Raw genomic sequence first — 22,565 nt, 5'->3', positions numbered from 1 at the left:
AGATTTGTTATGCAAAATGTAAACACTGTCAACTGTTTTAAATAAAAAGTTTCCTGTACAGAAATGTTTGGCGGTGAAAGATATTGCATGAAATCGAATACAATACCTCACATGGTTTCATTAGTTTGGCTTAATTCTTTTGCTAATTTAAGTTCTGTGAAGAATCATTTACTTCTACGTGTATGGATCATTATTTCACTTTCTGTGGGACGTTGATTCACACAGATGTGGGGTTTTTAATTTAGTTTGAAACTCCTCACACCTGAAATTAAATTTTGATATGATTTTGATTTGTGTTAAAATATAAGTAGAAGTTATACTTAACAGTTGTGTCAGAATTTTCAGTTTAAAAGAATGTATCAATTCTTTTAGTATTTAAATTGGAATGAAGGTACTTCATTTCTTTTCCACTGTAATGTGTAATTTTCTAAGGCAATGAGGTTATAGATTTGCATATATCACCAGAAATTGCATGTGTTTTTTTCATAAAACTCCGGTCATCTTTTGGTGATTTTCCTTGTATTAATAAAGATGTTGTTAGTCTAAGGAAACAATATCAACAAACTTCAATTCACTGTGAGTGAAATACTACAAAGTGTTTGAAACTGGCTTTCCTTTACTTTATAACTTTCTGACTGCACTTTGCTCTACACTTAACCTCATTTCATATTTTGCTCATTTTCAGTTTTAAGAGCATGAAATTTAGCTAGAGTGTCAATCTGACCATATTCAGAAAATCTAGTTTAACAACTTAGATATTTACAGTCACAAACTGGAATAATTGAGATTTTTTTTGTTACAGATTTACCTGAACTGAACTGTTAGTGTAAGGTTGTGCTTTCAATATGTTTTCTTTACATTTATTATACTTCCATTCTTTAGGGTTCCTTTCTTTTTTTCCTTTACCAAAGGCAGTTTCTTCAAAATTCAAATTTATATTTTGTTACTCATAAAAAAATAAAATTACTTGTATCAATGATAAAAATAACCTCACAAACTAAAGAAGCTATTTACTCACAACACTATTTACTAGCTACAAAACTTCACAGCAGTTATAATATCATACTGACTGTAGTGGGACAGCTACTACTAGGCTATTGCTATAGGTATAAAAAGGAACTAAGCGCAGTGATTAATTATTTTCTCCACCAACTGAAAAAAGAATAATATTTATTTTTCTGTTGCAAATAACCATAGTTAGTTCACTTCATCGCCAATCAATATGTCTTACATTAAACTATACAAAACATGCCTTAACCCATTTTTGAAAAAACTCTTGTTAGTGCCTTTTAATTCTAGCTGATTCATATCTTTCTTGTATGGACATTATAATAGTAGCATTCTAAATGCTATACATGTTAGTTATGACATTCCAGTTGTACATTTGAGTAACATATATGATTCATCATTACAAAATCTGTAAAATTAATTTATGTAAAAGTTTTTAACGTTTCAGTATTACTAAATACAACAATTACCAATAAGTGATTCCAAACTAAACAATAAGCATACAATTACAGTTTTCCTCAAGAATTCACTGAAACGAATGCTATTAATATAATGATCAAGCAGTAAAAATATTAAATTTTTATTACTTCCTCCTTTGTGGTAATAATCTATGTACACAATAATAATATATCTTATGTTTTTGTAGTTATTTTTAATATTATGTGGAATCTACTTAAGAATATGGGCTTGACAAAGTGCAACTGCCTAACAAGTGTGGATGTTCAGACTGTAATATGTTCTGCAATGTTTTAATGATTTATCTTGAATATTATTATTTTTTTTTTATGAAATTTATCATTTACGGATTTTTCACTCATTTTGGTTTGATTTATTCTTTGTTAGCAAGGCCCTACTTGGCTGGCCAAACTTGTAACATTTAATTGTGTTCTATGTTAATACAATTACAATTTTTCTGAAAATTTGTATAAAAATTACTTCATTGTAGTGCGATGCTTTGTTGGTTATGGCTTATGGGTAATATTAACCCACCACAATTGTTCTTGTGGTGGTTAATTAGTTGATAATTAAAAAAACTTCTTACTAACCAATTACATATGAAAATAAATTCAGTATTAAATTTAAATTTACATTTTTGACAGGTTCAGGTTACATTTTTATTTTTTTCATTACAAAATTTGTTTTGCAAATAATACACCAACTATAAAAAAAATACTGATATTAAATTTGAACAAATATTATTTACTGAAATTACCGAGTGAGACTCAGATATCCTTTCTAACAACATCTACATACATTTAAAATGCTTGTCTGTGGCTACCATAAACTCTAAGAGTTTTTAAAGATGTTTAGAAGAAATAAACTAAAAATCTTACCGATTAAAACAAGTGGCTGTTGATCCATCCGACCTCTAGAATAAATCATTTCTAGAAATACAGGTTTTTCCATAGAACCTTTAGCAACACTTAAAAAGGCACCCATGTTTTGTTCTTCGATCCATTTCTTATCATAAGTATTCACTTTGACACCATGTGAATTTAACATACTTTCTGCTTTCTGAATAAAAAAATGTATTTAGTTTTTAAATAAAAGTACACATCAAACAATAATTCTTTAAAAAAAAAAAAAAGTCATAAAGAACTAGATTTTAACCATAAAATCCCAATATTGAAGTAAAGAGTTTTATGCTCAGGTTTGTTCCCCTTCAAAATTTACTTTCCAGATTTTTTCTAGCAAAAGCCCTCATTTTATACATATTTTTACATTTCAATGCATTCAGTTAACTAACAACTGTTTGTTGAATATATGTAAGTACTTTCAGAGATAATTTTATTTTTACTTTCCTGGCAACAAAGCTCTTGAGTTATTCTACATCAAGAGAAGTATGGTAATCAGTCAAAAATGGGGTACGGATTGTTTTGCATTTCTTGATGTTTCATAAGCCAGGGACCCCAAAAAACAAAAATGAAGTTAATGCTTTTATGTATGTATGTGTGTATGTATGTATGTATGTATATTTCAAGCTCAATTACTTTTGGATAAATCAATTTTTATGAAATTTGGCAGAGACTCACTCGTGTATATAGAGCAATTTGTTGGAAAAATCTGAGGTCAATTTTCTCAAAATTTTGCAAACATAACTGTTCAAATATGAAATCACATGGATCTCTTCTTTATTATGTAAAGAATTCTGTAAATCTGTATCATGGCCTTATTATTCTTGTAAAAATGATTTAACTAACATATTGTTCTGTTTTAGTTTTTCTTAGATTTTAAAGAGTTAAGATTAATTAAGAGCCTAAATTATAATCAAATTGAATCTAAATCCATTTTAAAAACAATGATTAAATAATCTAAATGTAAAATTATAGTGTGATCTTAAAAGTTATTTAAAACAATATTAAAATAAAATGTGAAGTAAAATAAAACATTCTATATTTATTTACTTTCTTTCTTAAGCAACAAGAGCACTCAGTACAAAGAATAAAACAGCAATAAAAATATGAGCAAGAATTGTACAATAACTGCACTTTAAATTAAGCTATTACTAAATATAAGTAATGGGTGCATACTTATCTTACCATTTTTTTTAAAATCCTACCCTAACTTCCCCTTTCCAAAAAATTGATAAAGCTATTTTTTTATTTTTTTGATATTTTTTAATCAAATTTGTTTTGTCTTCCTTGGCATAGTAGTAGTACAATTGACTCAAAAAAAGAATTTTGGGGGCAAGATTGGTAGTAAAAGAGCCAATATTAAAGTTTAAAAATATCAATTTTTTGAATTTTTTAAAATGTTTTTAGTTTATTTAAACTTTTAATAATAAATTTTAAATAAAATTTTATCATAATTCCCCCCACCTACAAAAAAATAAATCTTAAGTAACTTTTTATTGGTTCTGATTTTTTTTCTTCCATTTAACATAATAAACACAGAAAATAAATAAAAAAATGTTGGGAGGTGATTTTGGAGGTGTGGGAGCCGAAAAACAACTATTTTTAAAACTATTTCTGGTTTATATATTTTAAGTAACTTTTTCATGTATAATTATTTTTCCACTATATAAGAATAAATAACCAATGCCAAGAATGTATTACAACTTTGTTGTCACCTTTTTTTCACTGTTTAATGGATTTTTTTTAACTTTTTGGTACAAGTGATGAGTTGGCAATAAACGTAAATAATCACTGCTGCATAATAAATGAATTAACAATAAAATCTCAAAAACGAAATGCCACAAAACAGGCTAAAAAGTTACAATTTGGATTAGCGGGAGATAAGAAAAGGCTATAAGGGTAAAAAAATATCTGTTTTAATTTCATGTAGTAGGAATTGATGGAACTGAAACTACATACCACATGATTTGCAGTTCAGTGATTTTGAACATTATTGCTATTACAAACCATAATAACAGATTCTTATTCACTTGAACTATGTAAAAAGTGCTTCTGTTTTGACACCAGCTACTTTAACCAGGAATGTGATATTTGCTGAAAGAAAAGATAGCAATTCCGATTATGAAAAATGTGTTTGCTACTGATCAGTCTAAACCAAACATAATTATCATTACTCCAAACAAATTAAATGCATCTCTAAATATATGTAAGTTCCCAAAAACTTTAATAATGAAATATTCATTATTAAATTTTTATCTTACTCTTCTAGTTTGCAATTACAACTAAAAAAAATACACAACTTTCAGGATTTCATGCAGAAATACTTTGTATGTATTTAATAATGAAATATTCATAAATAAGTTGGAAAAAAGATTTAGGAGTATTGGGATTTTTGTTTAAATTCAATAATTCAGCAATAAAGCATTCTACATTTATGGGATCAAATACTAAAAAGTACTACTACTATTAAAAAAAGCAATATAAAATAATAATTGATTCTTGCAAAATCAAGTAAAAAAACTTTACTTACATCAGCAAATATTGTTGGGGTCATAAAATTTGAAGGCGTGTCACTTAATTTTCTGGCTAAATTTTGAGCATTAGCGACAATGGTTCCATTAGTCCAGCCTTCACTTCAAAAAAAAAAAAAAGAACAGTTTGCTTAATAAAAAGAAAGATCTATATTGCTGTACACTACATTTGAATTTAGAACTATATAGAGTAATCAAGTAGACACAACTGATTGAATTTGCGATCAAATTCTAGACAATATATCCTAATTTTTACATAATAGCATCATCCATACTTATCACAGAATAGGAGGGGGATGCTTATAAGTCTGTTTTCCTTACTTCAACCAATTTTAATCACTATCAAAATAGTTCTATCTTTTATCACACAAATCTGCTGAATACCATGGATTATCCTATAAAATCTGAACGATTACTTTATACTTTTAATTCTGTAACAAATACAAATATATATTTAACTTCTTATTACTGCTTGGAATAGTTCAATGTGTAAGCCTTAATCAGTTTATTAATATTTGAAATTATGTCAATTTAAGCAATTTTTGTCAGTCAAAAAGCAAGAATATTTTTATTACTTAATTAATTTACACGACTATACAAATAACTGGCTACTTCTACTTAACCATATTTAGTTACAGCAGTTTGTTAATCCTTTCTATCTGACTGACAAAGAAGAGCGTTATTTAACTTGCCAAATTCTTTGGTATGGGTGTTCCTTGTGTTTGTTACATTGCATTTATTTTTTGAAATGCATTAGCTAGTTTGACAGATATAGATTTACAATAAAAAAGGTAATATATATATTTTTTGACATTTAATTCAAGTAACAATGTCTATGTATTGTTTATTTATGAGTATTACTTAAACAAGGGGCAGATTTTGTCCTTAGCTTAATAACAACCCTATAGATCTAAATAAACTGTTTTAAATACATAATCACACAGGAAAAGCCTATTTTTTCTATATATTCTGATTTATATTTTTTCAATTCTAAATAAATAACACACTAAACAGATTAACATTAAATTAATAATATTTAATAGCTTAACAGTTTATATTACATAATAGCTTATAATGGTTTATAATCTTTAATAGCTTAATATTTAACAGTTAATTAATAGCAATTATTAATAGCTTCATATGATATGGGTCATTCAACGATAATTAGGCACAAATTGTTCTGGATCTAAAACAGTTTATTTAATCAATGTGACATTTTTTCACTCAATAATTACTATTATCTTTTCTGCTATAGTTTCTTTGTTGAGCACTGCTTACCTTTCTTAGCTTCATTCTTTTATCATACGTTTCAGAACCACTCCATTGTCAAAACTTATTGTACTAGTACAATAATCAAACACCATTAATGCAATTATCCCATCCCTTAATCAACTTATTTGTACCTGCTGCAAACAAAATTTTGTCAATTTAACACATTTTCTTTGACGTTATCATTGCCACTAAACTTCTTACCACATAGCACCTCCTTGAGTGAACCAAAACAAGTGGAAACTTAATGGAGCCAAGTCAGGACTGTAGGGGGATGGAGTAGTACTTCCCAATGCAATTTATTTATGGTGTCTCAAGATACCTGAGTTATTTAAGGCTGGGTGTTATCATGAAGCACAATGATGTTTCTACACTTGAGATTCAGAACATTTTTTCAACACTGCTTGCTTCACTTTGTTAACATGTCACAGTAGTATGCACTATTTATTGTTCACTGATCTAGAAAATCAACAAAATCCAGGTATTTTAAATCCTAAACAACTATCATTTATCCTGCTGATGGGTTTAGGCTTCTGAACTTATGTGCTTCCACTTCATGCTGATTTTTTGATTCCAGTTCATAATAGTGAATCCATGTCTCCTCACCCATTAGAATACTGTACAGAAAAACATCATCCTCCTGATGATACCATTTTATCAGGTCTGTGCATATGTGAAGTCTTGTCTCTTTACAGTGATCATGCAACTCATGTTGCATGTGTTTTATGGTACTCAAGCTTGTTGGTGTTATGAATGTTACAGACACCTGCTTGTAATTTTCATTTATGATCTCCTGTAATCCTTAGGGCTTCTTTGATAAGAGAATTTATATGAATTTCAAGCACAGGAGTTGAAGCTTCAATTGGATGTCCAGAATGGTGCTACTCAGTCACTTAGTGTCACTTCGCTAAGTTCAACCGTCTTAATTTTTTTTCTACTCACTTGTAAAAAAATCTCTGTGATCCATACAACTTTGTCCATATTGCTTTGTCATAAAAGAATGAATGTTAATCAGTTTTTCACCTTGGGAAAGCAAAAAACACATCACTGCACAGTGGACAACTAATCTACAAACTTCAAGGAGGACTCACCATTATAAAATGAGATTTTGAGATTAAAATTAGTTTATAATCTAATTTTACTCAAACAACTGATCAAGTCATCACAGAGTTACAAATTCATTGTTCTGAAAGTATCATATCTTTTACAAACTGTTTTGTCTTCACAGCTATTTGTGTCTTTAATTATTGAATGACCCTTCTTTAATACTACCTAAGTGAAGATTCAAGCATATACCTTTTATAAATGTATACTTTTATACATTTATAAAATTAAAATTAAACTAAGATACTTTTGAATTTTACTTCAGATAACTACTTAAATAAGTTTAAAATTATCAGTTATCCACTGAAAATAATATGGAAAAATTAGTCAATAATTTACAAGATGTGAAGAAAAAATGTAAACATATTCCACAACAGGCTTAGTTGACTGTTTTTGAGAAACTGGTTTATATTATGCCTCATGATATTTTTATTAAAACATAAACCTTATAACACATAAACGATCATTTACACAATGTATTTTGGATTTTTATAAACCAATTAAAATTTTCGTGCTAAAATACTCCAAACTGTCATGGCCTGTCATCATATGACGTCACGCCTTACAAAACAATCCGATGTTTAGTGGAGTGTTTTAGGTGTTTCAAAAATTACTAAAAGTAACTATGTAGTGCCTCTGTGTGAAAGTACTACCATTGAAACTCCAAACAAATTGTTTGTTTAACTGTATACATATTAACAATCTGTACACAATTTCATACAAACTTTATGTTCTGGGCATATTTTACATTTGACTGTACATATATTGTCAACATGCTTTAGCTGCATATAGCTTACAGCATAATCATCTCCATACGATGCTCTTGAGGACCTAAAATCAAATTTAGCCATTATTAAAAATATTTAATTACGAAATACATTTTTCTTCTGACAACTAACCTCAAAAACAATGCAGTCAAAATCCATTACATGCCCATTTAATAGCCGTCTGCTTAATAGCCTGCCATTAACCAACAATTAGTTAGCTCTTAGATGGCAACACTGAAACATTATATTTAAATAAGAAAATAAATAAATATAATTACAAATATAATCTATCCAAACTTAACCTACGATTGCTAGTGAAGGAAGCAAGCGAAGCGAGCATAGGTTAAGTTTGGTTAGATTATATTTATAATTTTATTTATTTATTTTCTTATTTCAATGTAGCGTTTTAGTCGCACCATCTAAGAACTAACTAACTACATGGTCGACGGTCTGTTAACCATTGCGGCATATAACATATTTTGACCAATACTTATACAGCAGCGTGTAATATGAAGTAATAATTACTTTACACTGTAATAGTATACCTAATACACTGTGTATAGTGTATATACATAGAAGTATTGATATTTCGGAATTCCACTGAGCAGAAATCACTATTTGATGTGAATAACATTCCCAGCATAACCACATCAATTTTAGGCATGTTACTGCTGTTGGCTTTTGCGAACTCTGCTTCCATTGCAAAGACTTGTTGTAGTCAACGTATTATTACAAAACATCGTATGACACGGGAAAAATGTGTATTAGAGCACAAAATCAACAAACCACATAGACAGTCTTAAACAACAATCTGACATTTTGTAAGACATGATGTCATGCGCTGTGATTGGTGTTTTATGTCACATGACCAACGGGCTTTATTTTTACTTATTTATTTCTTGAAAATATTAAATAATCATACATAAATTAACAAATTAGGTTCATTTTCAATATTTTTAGATTAAGACCAATTACAGGAAACAAAATTCTACTGGGTTTTCCCTTACTGTCATCTAGCCTATTCTACTTAACCAGAGTCGAGTTAGTAAGCTCATACTGTTCAGATATAAATTCTTTCAGCTCTGTGATTTTTAGTGTTTCTGATTGGTTTTTCGGTTTTTATTTGACTCAAACAATTAATATAGTTGGATGTGTTTTTCTTGGTTGTGTTTATTTCTGTTTTATGGTTTTTGGATATTGAACTGATTTTTTATCAATTTTTTTTTGTTTTTTCATGCTTATTGCAATAGGCAATAAGGATTATTTTAGTGTGTCAAAAGGCTTTGTGTGACCACCTCATTGTCTAGTTGTTTACATCTAAAACCTTGTATCTGTGTTGATTCTTTAAATTTTCTAAGTGTCAGTATAGTTAGCAGGGGGAACCTTTCCCTGTCTTTAACATAATCACCTTTTCCTGTATATCTATCTTATACCTTTGTCGTTCTGTATCTTTGTGTTTTGGGTCATTCCCTTTTGTTTGGAGGGGTGCCCCAAAATTTCAACCCCCACCCCCTAAAACATTTCTGGCCCCATATTGGATTTTACCTACCCCTGACTAAGAAGTGTACAGAATCAAAATAAGATTCCTTCAGACACACTAATCGAAGCAGACAGTCACTCACTGGACCTTTGCAAACAGCTTTGAGCGAACAGGTCAATGTTGTAGTGTCACAGCCAAATATCATGTCATTGACAGGATCTCAGTGGCTGGTGGATCAGACAATGGTGGCAGCGGTTTCCCAGTGGCTGGGATTCCGATGGAAAACTGTGGTTCAGGAAAGGGTTTTGTATGAGTAGATCTTGGTGTTGTGGTTGTATTTTCCTGCTGCCACTCTCCAAACATGGACATCATGAGCTTTTTTCTTTCCTCAAAAAACTGAGCAAGGCAATCAGCAGAGACAGGCGAAAAAGTTTGTTGGGACCAAATATCCCAACTTCACTGGACACGTTAGTAACATACGTGGCCTATACCTGAGCAATAGAATAAATGACCTGGGGTTTGCATGTATAAACTGCGACAGAGCAACTTTTGAGCATGGCAAATCTCGCTCGGCCATTGATCTAGCTTTTGTGATTGCAGAGCATATTAACAGATACCGTAACTGGAGGAACCTCGAGGTGAAGAGCTTGTCCAATCACCTGTTTATTAGGTACAAAATTAACTTTCAGTGGGGTCAAGCCCATGTATCACAAATGGTGACATCAAAAAAAGAGTGTATCCAATATTCCAAAGCAATAGGGATACAGACTGGCTCGGGTGGATACTTGCATGGATCTAGTCGAGATTGTGTCTGACTCATATGGTGCTCAATGATTATTTTTCCTAGTCATGGAAAAAGTCAAGGCTGGTATTAATTAAGAAACCTGGCTTGGAGGATGTACCAGGCTCATTTAGATCCATTTGCTTGACAAACAACGTATGTAGACCTTTTGAGCATATACTGGAGACTCAAATTAGAAATGATATTATTGCGAGCAAAGTGGGGTTCAGTAACAGGCAGTATGGATTCAGTAGAGGGAGGTCCACCACTGATGCAACTGGGGGGAGGTCAATAGGATGGTAGACAGGGCTGCTTCCGGCACCTGGTGTACTATATACATTATATATATATATATATATATATATATATACACCTGTGGTGGTCCTCCTGGAAGAAAAAAATGCTTTCAACTCCCTGAGCTGGGAGTCAGTTTTCTAGACGCTCAGGGAGGGAAGTATCAAGAACTACCTAAGCAGACTGGTCCAGAGGTACCTTGAGGACAGGTACATTATTTACCAGCTGGAAGCTGAGCTGGAGCTGGAATCTGAGATCCAGTTCTGGGTCGCATGCAGGGTGCCTCAGGCTCTGTCTTGGGCCTCCTATTGTGGAGGCTGGTATTTGATGAAGTTGGCAGACTTGACTGCCCAGAAAGCGTCACCCCAGTTACATTCGCTGATGTTCTTGCCTTTGTGATGTTTGCGAGAGCAGAAGAGTCTGTGGTTGATTCTGCAAACACAGCCATAGAAGTGGTGAAAGGCTGGAAGATGGGGAAGGATCTTCACCTTTCATATGAAAAGAAAGACATCACCCATGACAGGAAGAAGAATGTGCATGTGATCAACAGCATTTTACTACAAGGGGTTCTGGTGTGGGGTCGGGCATTAGAGGTGAACCATAATAGGTGTACACTGGAGGGGGTGCAGAGGTGGATGGCCCTCAAGATTGCATCTGCATATGTCTCTGTATCAACTGAGGCGATTTTTGTAGTTTTAGGGGTTCCATCTCTGTGACAGTTGGCCAAAATGCAAGTTAAGGCACAGGAAGGAGAACGCAAGAACACTGTCTATGAGGACATGTACAAGGAGTGGCAGCCTTGATGGGACTCAACGAATAAGTGATGTTGGACCCACCACCTAATCAGAGAGATTATACCATGGGTTGGAAGGAGTTTCAGGGAACTGAGCTGCTGGCTAACCCAAATGATAAACTGTCATTCCAGCTCATATCATGATGTGCGGTGGATTTCTTTCCAACTCTGTCATGTAATTTTTCTAATAAAGCCCAGCAGGATGCAATGGGAATTTCAATGTGTGCATCTGACAGTTTATTGATGAACATTGGACTAAATGGCCTAACTTTCAAGTCCTTTATGGTCTTGAATTATTGTTCGTGGTATACAAAGTTGAGCTTATCGTTTATGATTCCATTGGGAAATGTTCAATGGAAACTGCAATAGCAGCACAATCTGATATGTTTCTAACTGCATCAACTTTCATCTACTCCGCGGCCTACCTTTAACACCGCCTAATTCAAACACATGTTTTTTCCAAGCTAACATTATTGCTTTTCCTGGTGGCAGCTTATTAAAGCGTTGCCGAAACATATCACTAAATAGCTTCATTGTTTGATTCATATGATGTCGTTCATGAACCCATACACTTGTCACTAACTGCTCCTTGACGCTGTAACTACTCGTGTCAACCATTTTAGCATAACTGTCTTTTATTCTGTGCGACACTGTAAAAAAACTGTTGCCAACCAACTTCAACGAAAATACCATATGTTCTAAACATATATCCTAGCTCATATTTTTTGTTAACTTTATGGGTACAGTATTCCTGGCCACCAGTATAATATACCAATTATTATAAAAAAATATATTAATAAAAGTAACCATATAATTAACCATATTCCTATCAAACTAATTAAAACATCCAATTAAATAACAAAAATTAATTACAAGAATTATTTAAATCTAAAACTTAATATGCTTTTAATTGTGAGTGAGGAAATGGTGTATAAAAAAATATACGAATGGCAAAATGATAATTAAAATATAATAATTAACAAAACAATATGTATAAAAGCAATATACATGTTTTAAACATATTTAATGCCACCAAGGAGGAAGGCAAATCTCACATTGATAACTTCAACATGTGATATTTTTCAAATGAATATGAATGAGACTTTAAAAAAAAATTGTTGCACAAATGTGCATGATGACGAGCAGGGTGGCTAGCCCAGTATGAGACTGACAAAATCGTTGAACAATTGAACTGAAAACTGTGATGTGATCGGCGATTGACAATTAGTGCTCTAGCTGATGAATTTCTGCATGTTGGACGCACCTCTATCTACACGACTGTCACAGGAAAGCTCGGGTATCACAAATTGTGTGCAAGGATGGGTATTGAAAATGCTCACCAACCAACACAAAGAGCAAAGAATGTTTAATGGATGAGCATTTTTGGACTGCTATTGACAAGATGGAAATAATTTGTTTTCCCACATCATTACGGGTGATAAGATGTAGATATTCTACACCAACGCAACAGTCAAAATGAATCAAAACAACAGTCAATGCAGTGATGCCATTAAAGTTCCCCAAAATCAAGTTTAAGCAATCTTCGTACTAGAGTTGAAAAATGTTGGCTATTGTTTTTTGGAATGAAAAGAGTCATTTTGGTTGATTTCATGGAATGTGGATCAATAATTATAGCTGACGTGTACTGCAAAATGCTCACCAAACTGAGATGTGCGGTCCAAAATCGACAACATGGGAAACTGTTGTTTGGCATAATCCCCCTTCATCGCAATGTGCATCCTCACACAGCTGCAATAACCAAGATTTAAAATTTTCATTGGGAATTTTTTAACCACCCTCCATATTATGGTTTCGATCTTGCACCTAGCGACTACTTTCTCTTCTTGCATTTGAAAAGTAGCTTGGTGGAGAATGGTATGAAAACCATGAAGAACTCAATACTGTTGTTGTCAACTGGTTCAATTCTCATGCGGTGAACTTCTATGTAGAGGAGTTAAAGAAACTGGTAGATACGAAAAGTGCTCAGAACTGAATGGTGATTGTGTGGAAAAGTAAAGTAGATATGTAGTAAACTAAAACTGTATGTAAAAACCTTTTCTCATGAGATTTTTTTTAATGACCAAATGGCCATTACTTTATGAATATGCCTTGTAATTATTTAGAAGTCTAAACAATTAAAAACCTTCAACTAAATTTTAAACTATGACAATGTATGTGTTTCATTATAGGGCTGAAGAAGATAAATTTTATCTCAAGAAAAATAGAGGTAGCATAAACCTTCAATTTTCAAAATTTAATGAAAGGAATAAAGTTTAATCTTGTACAAAAAACTTTACAAAGTTTTTTAATATATTTAAAATTTTAAAAGCTATTATTAGAGTAGTTTCCCAAAAGATTTTCAGCTGTAATATTTAAACTAATCTGTAACCAGTTTTAATTAAGTCAATTTTTGTGGTCTACAATATTTATAAGAGGCCAAGTTGCACCTTTATTCTACTTTTGATTTTTTTTTAGTTTCTACGTACCCTACATCGTAAATTATTTTCTTCAAAAATCAATTTGTCTCCTCTATTGTTGAGTTTAACAATATTACTAGATATTTAATGTTGCCAAGGATGAAGGCCAATAGGTAACTTCAACATGATGATATTTTTCAAAACTTTTTACCTTGCTGCTATATGGAGGGCACAATACGCCATTATTATTAAGTAAAGGTTGTTCTGTTATATTTGCTTTACTTCTTTCACGAATAATTTTCTAAGTTCTCATTGGTCTTAGTAGAAAAACCTTAGCCTTATCTTCAATAATCCATTTCTTTGTGATGAACTTCCAAAACAAGATAGTACAAGGTTAGCTAAATTTCTTTATGATAAGCTTCCAGAGCAAGTAATACCAGGTTAGCCTTCTAAACAGTCACAATAAAAAAGCTATTCTCTCATTTTGAATATGAAAAGATCTGTTAGTTTTATCTATCAGTTTCCATACTTTTTTACTTCCTTGTATGAAGTAAAGGAAGTATTGTGATCACGAAAAATTTCGCTTTTCAGATTTCAACGGAGATATCCATTTTGACCATCCCTGAATCCATTTTGACTTGTTTCAGCATGACGTCTGTATGTACGTACTTATGTAAATCGCATAACTCAAAAATGATTAGCTGTAGGATGTTGGAATTTTGGATTAGGACTGTTGTAACATCTAGTTGTGTACCTCCCCTTTTGATTCCTATCGGCTGTACTGAAAGTGTCCAAAATAGCCCAAAATCAACTTTTTTGATTTTGGACTTTTCCTTAACTGCAGTAATAAGCCCTCATTGAGAGCTTAATTCAATGATATAAGTGGTACTTATTTTCATTGGATCCAAAGTTATAGCCAAATAAAATTTTAATTAATGAAATATTTGGATCTTAGAGGAAGGAACAACAGTTCGAATCAGACATTTCCTTTTTTTAGCTTTTTTTTTTAATTTAAATATATTGCTTTATTAATAATTATTAACCTGTGATTGTAAAAAAATATGTATATGTAATTTAATAGGCATACAAGGAGTCATGTGAATTCCACATCAGATTTTTTTTAAATAAAGAAGGTTTATTTTTACAACTTTAAATCCAAAAATGGTGATATCTGTTTTATTTTCAACTTCATAGGTAAAGTTAATAATTTTGTAGACTGGTTTAATTTCTTAACAAAATGCTGAATGTGATAAGGTTTGTCAAATTCAGTAAAAATATTATCCACATATCAATCAAACTGGTGGGAATTATAGAAATTTCTTTATATTATTCATTAAATTTACAAGCATTTTGTTTCAAAATACTTTCACAATGCCTGTTAATTTTACACACTTCTCTTTTTAAATACATAGATTAGATCATTTAATGATCATACAAAATCTTTAAAGCTGCCTTGATAAAAAAATGCTGGGATACATTGTAGTAACATCAGAAGAGATAAAATTAGTTTTAATAATTAAAAAAGAAAAGATTGTAGCATTAATCTAATAAACTCTTTCAACAATCCTTTACTAAATATTAACTCTGAGTACTTGTTTGGAAACAACTGATCGTATTGGTTTACATTCTTTTGGGGAAAAGTTTTAGGATAACCAAATCATAAATAATCAGCTGAATTTCTTCTCAGAATGCAATAAATTATTGCAACTGCCAACAATCTGTTTAATTTCTTGAATGAAACTAGGAAGATTGTGCTAATTAATTTTAATGTAATAATTACAATCAGTTTTATTTCCGAATAATAAGAAACTTTAAATAAAGTATGGACAAACTTATAAATTGCCCTTCCCAAAATAGCAGCAAGGTAAAAAATCCTAACTTTAATATTACAAAATTGGTCGCTACACTTGGTAAGCTAAATATTTAATTTTGTAGTTTTAACAAACCTATTGAAAGATCAAACAATTATAAAGATAATAACTGTAATAATATGTTTTATGTAGTCAAACTGAAAGAAACATAAAAGTTAAAATAAGAGGCAACTACTCCTTTTTTTAACTGGCATTTAGCTTTCATTACAATTACTGTAAATATTTTGTTAATAGAACATTAAAATGCTATTCCCCTTCTTAAATTTTGTACAAGGGAAGTGATATTTTTCTGATTGTAAAGTTCATGCTATCTCTAACTTCAGTTAAAATAAATTTTCTTTTATCCAACCTATAAAAAAGGCTTGAATACTTTTTAAACTAGCTTAACACTTCCGATTGAATTACCTAAAACAATTCCTAAACTGCTAGTTTTTTTTAAGAAAAATATTTATTTATCTTTTTAAAGTTCTATTTCATATTATCTATTGACTGTTTAACAACTGAAATTATCATTTAGATTTAGGTTTAAGTAATTTTTTGTAAACAATCTTCAAGCAGTTTCTTATTTTCCAGTTTATATCAATTTAACTAAAAAACTTATTTACCTATAGCCTTCCAATGGTCTACATCTTGGACATTTTTTCCGTTTTTTTTGCTCTTTAAAGTCCTGAAAACACCAAACTCCAAGAGTAGTACCTTCAGCTGCAGCCTCAGCATCACCAAGATTCTCTACAGAGATATCTGTTACACCTATTTCGTGTAATGCTCTACATCCCACTGGAACCAAAAAAGAATATTTTAGCATTCAGCATTAAGAAATTATTCTTAATTATAATAAAAGAAAAAACCTCAGAATACAGAATTATTTTCAGGTATGTAAGCAACAAACTTTAACATACTTCAGTGAATTCTAATTTATGAAAAACAGCAAAGTATTTCACGCTTATAGCCCAGTAGTGGAATGTGATGAATATTAGATTAGCTACACTGCTTAATTACAAAACAAGAAGAAACTGTAAATGTGTGTCATATATTTCTACTGTTACAATGTCCCTCCTCACCACATACTGTACTCTGTATGCAGTAAGTTGTAACTCTAATAAATTAATTCTTATCTATAAGAGGTGAATACTTTAATATTTAAGGTTTTATATATATATATATATATATATATATATATATATATATATATACATATATATATATATATAGAAAGGTTTTATGCAACATCTATGTCAAAGTTAAGTACTTCAAAAATTCACTGACCAAATACAAAAAAAAATGGTCAAGTCTGTTATTTACTGAAATAAACCAAATGCTATCATGGACTTATTTGAAGATAAGTTGCAGTTACAAGCCTACAACATAAGTTTTTCATAATATTGCTTACATAAAAGCTTTAACTTTAAATTAAAATGGCATACATCCATGCCATTTAACAAGATAAAATAAACTTAATTATAAATTTCACATATTTTTTGTTCAAAAGTCAATATCATTCATCAACTTTCAAAGCAATGTCTTATAATTGCTATGTTATGAATCACAATGGGATTTTAAAATGCAGTGATTATTGCACATCAATAAGGAATTGAAGTGGGGAGACCATCAAAGAAAAGATTCTGAACCTTTTCACGAAGTAGGATAACAATGAAAAACGTGAAAGACTTATTGATCATTATATAGAAATTTTTTAAATCAAGTTAATAAGTTATTTTAAAATAACCTTGCAGCATAATTTAATTCAATATAATTTATCCAAAAAATTTGGATTTTGGACTTTTTATTAACTGCAGTAATAAGCCCTCATTGAGAGCTTTTCAACAATATATTATAAGTTGTACCTATTTTCATTGTTTCTAGAGTTATAGCCAAATAAAATTTTAATTAACAAAATATTTGGATCTTAGGGGAAGGCACATTGGTTCGAATCAGACTTCTCAATTTAAATATATTGTTTTATTAATAATTAGTTATTAACCTCTCATTGTAAACATTTTTTTATGATGAATAATAATTCAATAACAAAAAAAATAAAAAAATATCAGAAGTTTTTTAATGAAATAAAATTTTATGTACTTTTCATTATAAAAAAAAAAATGTGTAAATGTAATTTAATAGGCATACAAGGTAAGTCATGTGTTGTCCACAACAGATTTTTTCTTATAAAAATTTTAAAAACTAATGAATGCTAGATACTTTGTTATGTAGGATTCCATGAAATTGTACACAAGTGTACTGCACACACTTTTTTTAATTTGAAGACAAATTAAAAAAAAAGAAAAGATTATAGCATTAAATACAGGGTGTACATAACAGAATATCAGGGTTTTAAAGCTTTTAATATCACCAAACTTCAACTTACAATACTGAATTACAAATAAAATGAAAGAGTAACTCTTACAATTTTTCCCTGCAAGTGTTCTGTGTGAGTAGTTTTGTCACGTGACACACATCCAACAAATAGAAAAGTTTGTCCCATACTTTAGCCAGATAGCATATGGAGTAATAAGTGACAGCTGGTTTAATCCTATGTCTCATATCTGGTTGATCAGTAAGCGGCAGAATTACATACACTATCCCAAAGAAAAGATTATATGGGGGGTTAGATTGGGTGATAGCAAGCAAGATCTATCATTGGGCCCATGATGATGTAGTTGATGGTTGAGAAAACATCATTCAACCAATTCCTTACAGAGTTACGCTGGTGAGAAGGTATACAACCTTGATACCAAATAAAATTCTCTGGTCCATATTGCAGTTGAGGAAAGAGCCATTATGCAGCATATCCGAATAAGCATCTCCTATTATGCTTCCTTCAGAAAAAATAACTGCACAAACTTGCCATTGGGTTATTACACAAAAAATATGAAATTCCATCAGATATGGAAATTATGCATGTTAACTTCTCTACTACTAAGATGAAGCGTTAACTCATCCCTAAGCACAATACAATCAACAGTCATAATCTTCATATTGCAACTTTTCAATTGCAAATTTGGCATGCACAGCATAGTCATTAGGATTAAAAGCCTGTAACAAGTGTAAATGGTATGGAAGCATATGTAAAACATTCCACACTGACTTCACCAGGTGGTAGGCCTTAATAACACATTTTTTTAAAGACAGGGAATCAATCTACAGCCATGCATTAATTGTTTGTTTTTTTGATTCTAACCTTAAATCAACACTGTACACTTCATCCAAGAGATATATTAACATGTAAACCCCAATATTCTTTTTTCATACACCTGGTATTTATTTACTACTGATATTAAATATATTTACTATAAAATATTATTTACTGCATTATCCTATTCTCTCTTGGTCATACTTATGGCTGTGATATGTGCATCACATTATAACCATAACAAGTCTTCAGATGTTTGTAAATAAGTTTTATTAGTCTGAATTGCTTTCTCTAAGAATAATTTTCACTCTACAGTTATCTCTGCAGTCAACAGAGTGGTGGTTGAGTATTACCTGTGCTTCAGCTGGCTTTGCATGCCGATTTGTATCAATGTATTTGCTTCAATCACCCAAGTGCTTCCTGTATGGGATGCTTACTATTCTTAAGAATGACAATACTTTTTTCAAGAGTAAGTCCTAGGTGACTTACAACCACTTAACATACAAGAAAATTGGAACTTATTAATATGATTGTTTGTATTACTTGAGTTCTATGCTAAAACAGTAAATATATAAAACATTATGTTTCATAAAATAAATAGGAAAAGTAATTGAAAGGTAAACAATTAGTTGATAATACTCACCATCTGCTGCTAATGTTTATCAATTCTTTCATTGGTATACTTCACACCTTCCTGTATGTGAATTACCCCTTTTATGCAAAAATGGCAAAATTTTATTTAATTTTCTTTAACATTCATGTATTAATGAAAAAACTTGTCTTAGCTCAAATTTTCGGTTAGGACTACTAATGTAAACAGATATAAGGCTGAAGCTTAAACACAAATTCAAGCATTTATTAAAAATTTACCTGCTGCAGCAGATCGGACAGCTTCTTTGCCTTCTTCAATTTCTTCTTGTTCATTAAAACCTAAACTATGTTTACCAAGGCCAACAGCAGCAACAATCTCATGTGCAGGGGAGAGATTATAAAAAATGCGTGCAGTACCTTTCTTTAATCCAGGCCCGGCTCTATATTCAAGAGAAAGTTTACTTTTAATAAATAAAATAAAAATGGGTAAATAAATAAATAAAGTGAATTCTGTAAATTTAAATACAAACAATAAAAAAATAATACTAATTTAAGATTCCTCTTGAAACCTTAATTTTCTAAAAAAAAAAATACCATGCAAAAAAATATAACCACTTTTCTTAAATTAAGAAATTTAAAATATTTGCCTGTATTGAAGTTAGTGTATGCAAGATGTGTTGAAAAATGTTTTGGTGAAGAAATTTCCTTAAGGAATTATATACAATCTGCATAAAGTTGCCCTTAGTCAAAGCATCATAAATATGAAACTAACATTTTTACATCTATATAATGCTAAGTATTTTTGTTACCTTGATAAAAATGATTAAGTTTTAATAATATAGTGCTACTTCATTCTAGACAGCACACTATTACAAGGTCTTATTAATGAAAAGATTTATACTTTATCCACCTCAAAACTCTTCAACACATTTGACTCAAGATTTATTTTAGCTTCTGCATTAAATCATTCCTCCTACAGTGCAGATAGTTTGTAAGGTCTTTTTCATGACATGTAAAGCAATTGAGATAACCAACTATCATCAGTCGGAACTGCTATCTCTAAGTAATTATATTCATTACAGCCAGTCCCTGAGATGAACATAATGAAGTTATCACTTGTTCAAATAACATCAACCAACTACATTCCAGCAGTAGGCTTGAAATGCTGACAACAGTACAATCAGCTCAATGAATAATGCAATAGGAAACCACTTTAATTCTCACTCTCCTCACATGAGGTTTTGTTAATCTCGGAATGATTATGCAATTTCTGAGAATGACATGTCTAGTCAACTATAACTATTATATTATGGTACCTAACCTACATAAAAATCAGATCATTCAAAATGTATTTGCTCTTTTTTATCAGTCACACATTTGTTTATCTCTGTTCATTTGCCCCTGCAGAAAAGTATGTTTATTTTTTTGTTTCTGATAATTTAAGAATTGTATTAAGTGTAATGTATCATAATTGTATTAATAAATTGTACCTGAATAAAAAAAATATTTATTTATATAATACCTAAAGGAAATTAATAAAAATTAACCATCAAATAAGTGTTTGATGGTTAAAAATAAGGTGAACAAAATGTGTATAGAAACAGAAAATCAAACGAATCACAGAATGTAATTTTAAGAACACCTGAAGGGAATAAATACCATGATGAAATGAGCAAATAAGTGCTTTCCCCCACATTTGGGATATTTATGGCAACATAAATCAATTAACACAGATTTTGATGTTATTACACACAGGTTTTGATTGTGTATAACACAGATTTTGATGAAAACATTTCAAAACAAATTCTGAATATTTTTCTGTCATTATTTTAATACTCACACCTAATAACAATGATTAAAATAGCTTTTTACTTTAGAAAAAAAATCTTTTAACACAAATGGATTTGTTATTATTTATTCTATATTGCTGGTTCATTTGATAGAGCAAGAACTGAAAACAATGTATGCTTTTACACAAACAAATATTTAATGAAATAGATTTTCACTAGTACACTATTAACTCCAATTTAAACACAGTTTCATTTTACAATTGCACAAGACCACAGCTATTACAATTAACTCTCACAAGTAAAAGAGTTATGAGATTCTTTTTTTTGCCATCTACAGGTATTTGTACTTACTGTAATAAAATATTTATATATGGTTTATAAATCTGTAGTACCTGGAGAAAACACAAGAACAAAATTTGCCAAAATCTTTTAGAAGAAATCTCTTCAGATCTCAATGACAATTTTTTTTCCATAATTATCCACGATCTAATGACAATAATACATTCATTTCGTCTTCTCAATAAATAAAATTGTTTAGTCTTTAATAATTTAATTATTTTAGTAACATATTAAACAACTTTTTCATTCATTCATATGTTCTGCTATTAGGCAGATCCTGTCACGACTACTCCTCTCCACTTGTTCTATCCTTTGCTAACCTCTTTCTTTCAGCATATTTTTCCTTTTCCATCGTTTGATATCTCTTCCTTTCCTTCCACTCTACAAGCCTTCAATCGCATCCACTAATAAACAACACCTTTTTTCCTAGACCTAATTTTCTTAATGTCCTAGTCAGTTCCTTTTCGGGTACTCAATCACATTTAACATATCCTGTTCTCTTTGATTCTCCTTAATACTTCATTTGTTACAAGGTCTAGCCATCTGACATTTATTATTCTGTGTCACACCCACATTTCAAAAGCCTCAATTCATATTCTATCTGCCTTTCTCAATCATCCACGTTTAAGCTCCATAGAGCATCACAGTCCATATTATAAGATTAAGAATTACTTCCAATAAAAAATAGAAGAAAAATGTGAAAGGAAAAGTTGACAAAATATAGATACAGCCTACTTATCTGTTTACCTGGCTTGGTATACCACTACAATATACAAATTATTTGTGTAAAAGTTGATTTCTACAGAACAGTAAAAAGTTAAGTTCATAGCAAACTCTTTTTGATATAAAAATTAATATCCTTAAACATAACAAGAAAATTTCTAGGTTAATGAGTAAACAAATTTTTCACATAATACTGAAAAACCATTTTCTTAAGATAAGTGAAAGTTGTAAATTTTTAGGTTTCTTTGTCATTTTCCCTTTAGACACACAAAGATTTTTATATTTTTCCACCACACTCTAGGTATTCATATTATTTTACTTT

The 22,565-nt window shown here is 30.5% G+C and overlaps 1 protein-coding gene across 1 annotated transcript in view; it reads right to left on the bottom strand.

The window, feature by feature from the left end:
* Window positions 1-22,565, bottom strand: part of LOC142325176 (E3 ubiquitin-protein ligase COP1-like) — a 94,021-nt gene that overhangs the window by 41,305 nt on the left and 30,151 nt on the right. The window contains exons 3-6 of the mRNA XM_075366597.1: window positions 19,671-19,831; window positions 16,276-16,447; window positions 4,894-4,996; window positions 2,343-2,523 (exon numbers count right to left, since the gene is read on the bottom strand). Of these exons, the coding sequence (XP_075222712.1) occupies window positions 2,343-2,523; window positions 4,894-4,996; window positions 16,276-16,447; window positions 19,671-19,831 (617 nt within the window). The remainder of the gene's footprint in view (window positions 1-2,342; window positions 2,524-4,893; window positions 4,997-16,275; window positions 16,448-19,670; window positions 19,832-22,565) is intronic.

This window comes from Lycorma delicatula, chromosome 5 (genome assembly GCF_047948215.1).
Source record: "Lycorma delicatula isolate Av1 chromosome 5, ASM4794821v1, whole genome shotgun sequence".
Classification (NCBI taxonomy): Eukaryota; Metazoa; Arthropoda; class Insecta; order Hemiptera; family Fulgoridae; genus Lycorma; species Lycorma delicatula.
This window is presented reverse-complemented; position numbering and strand designations above follow the sequence as displayed.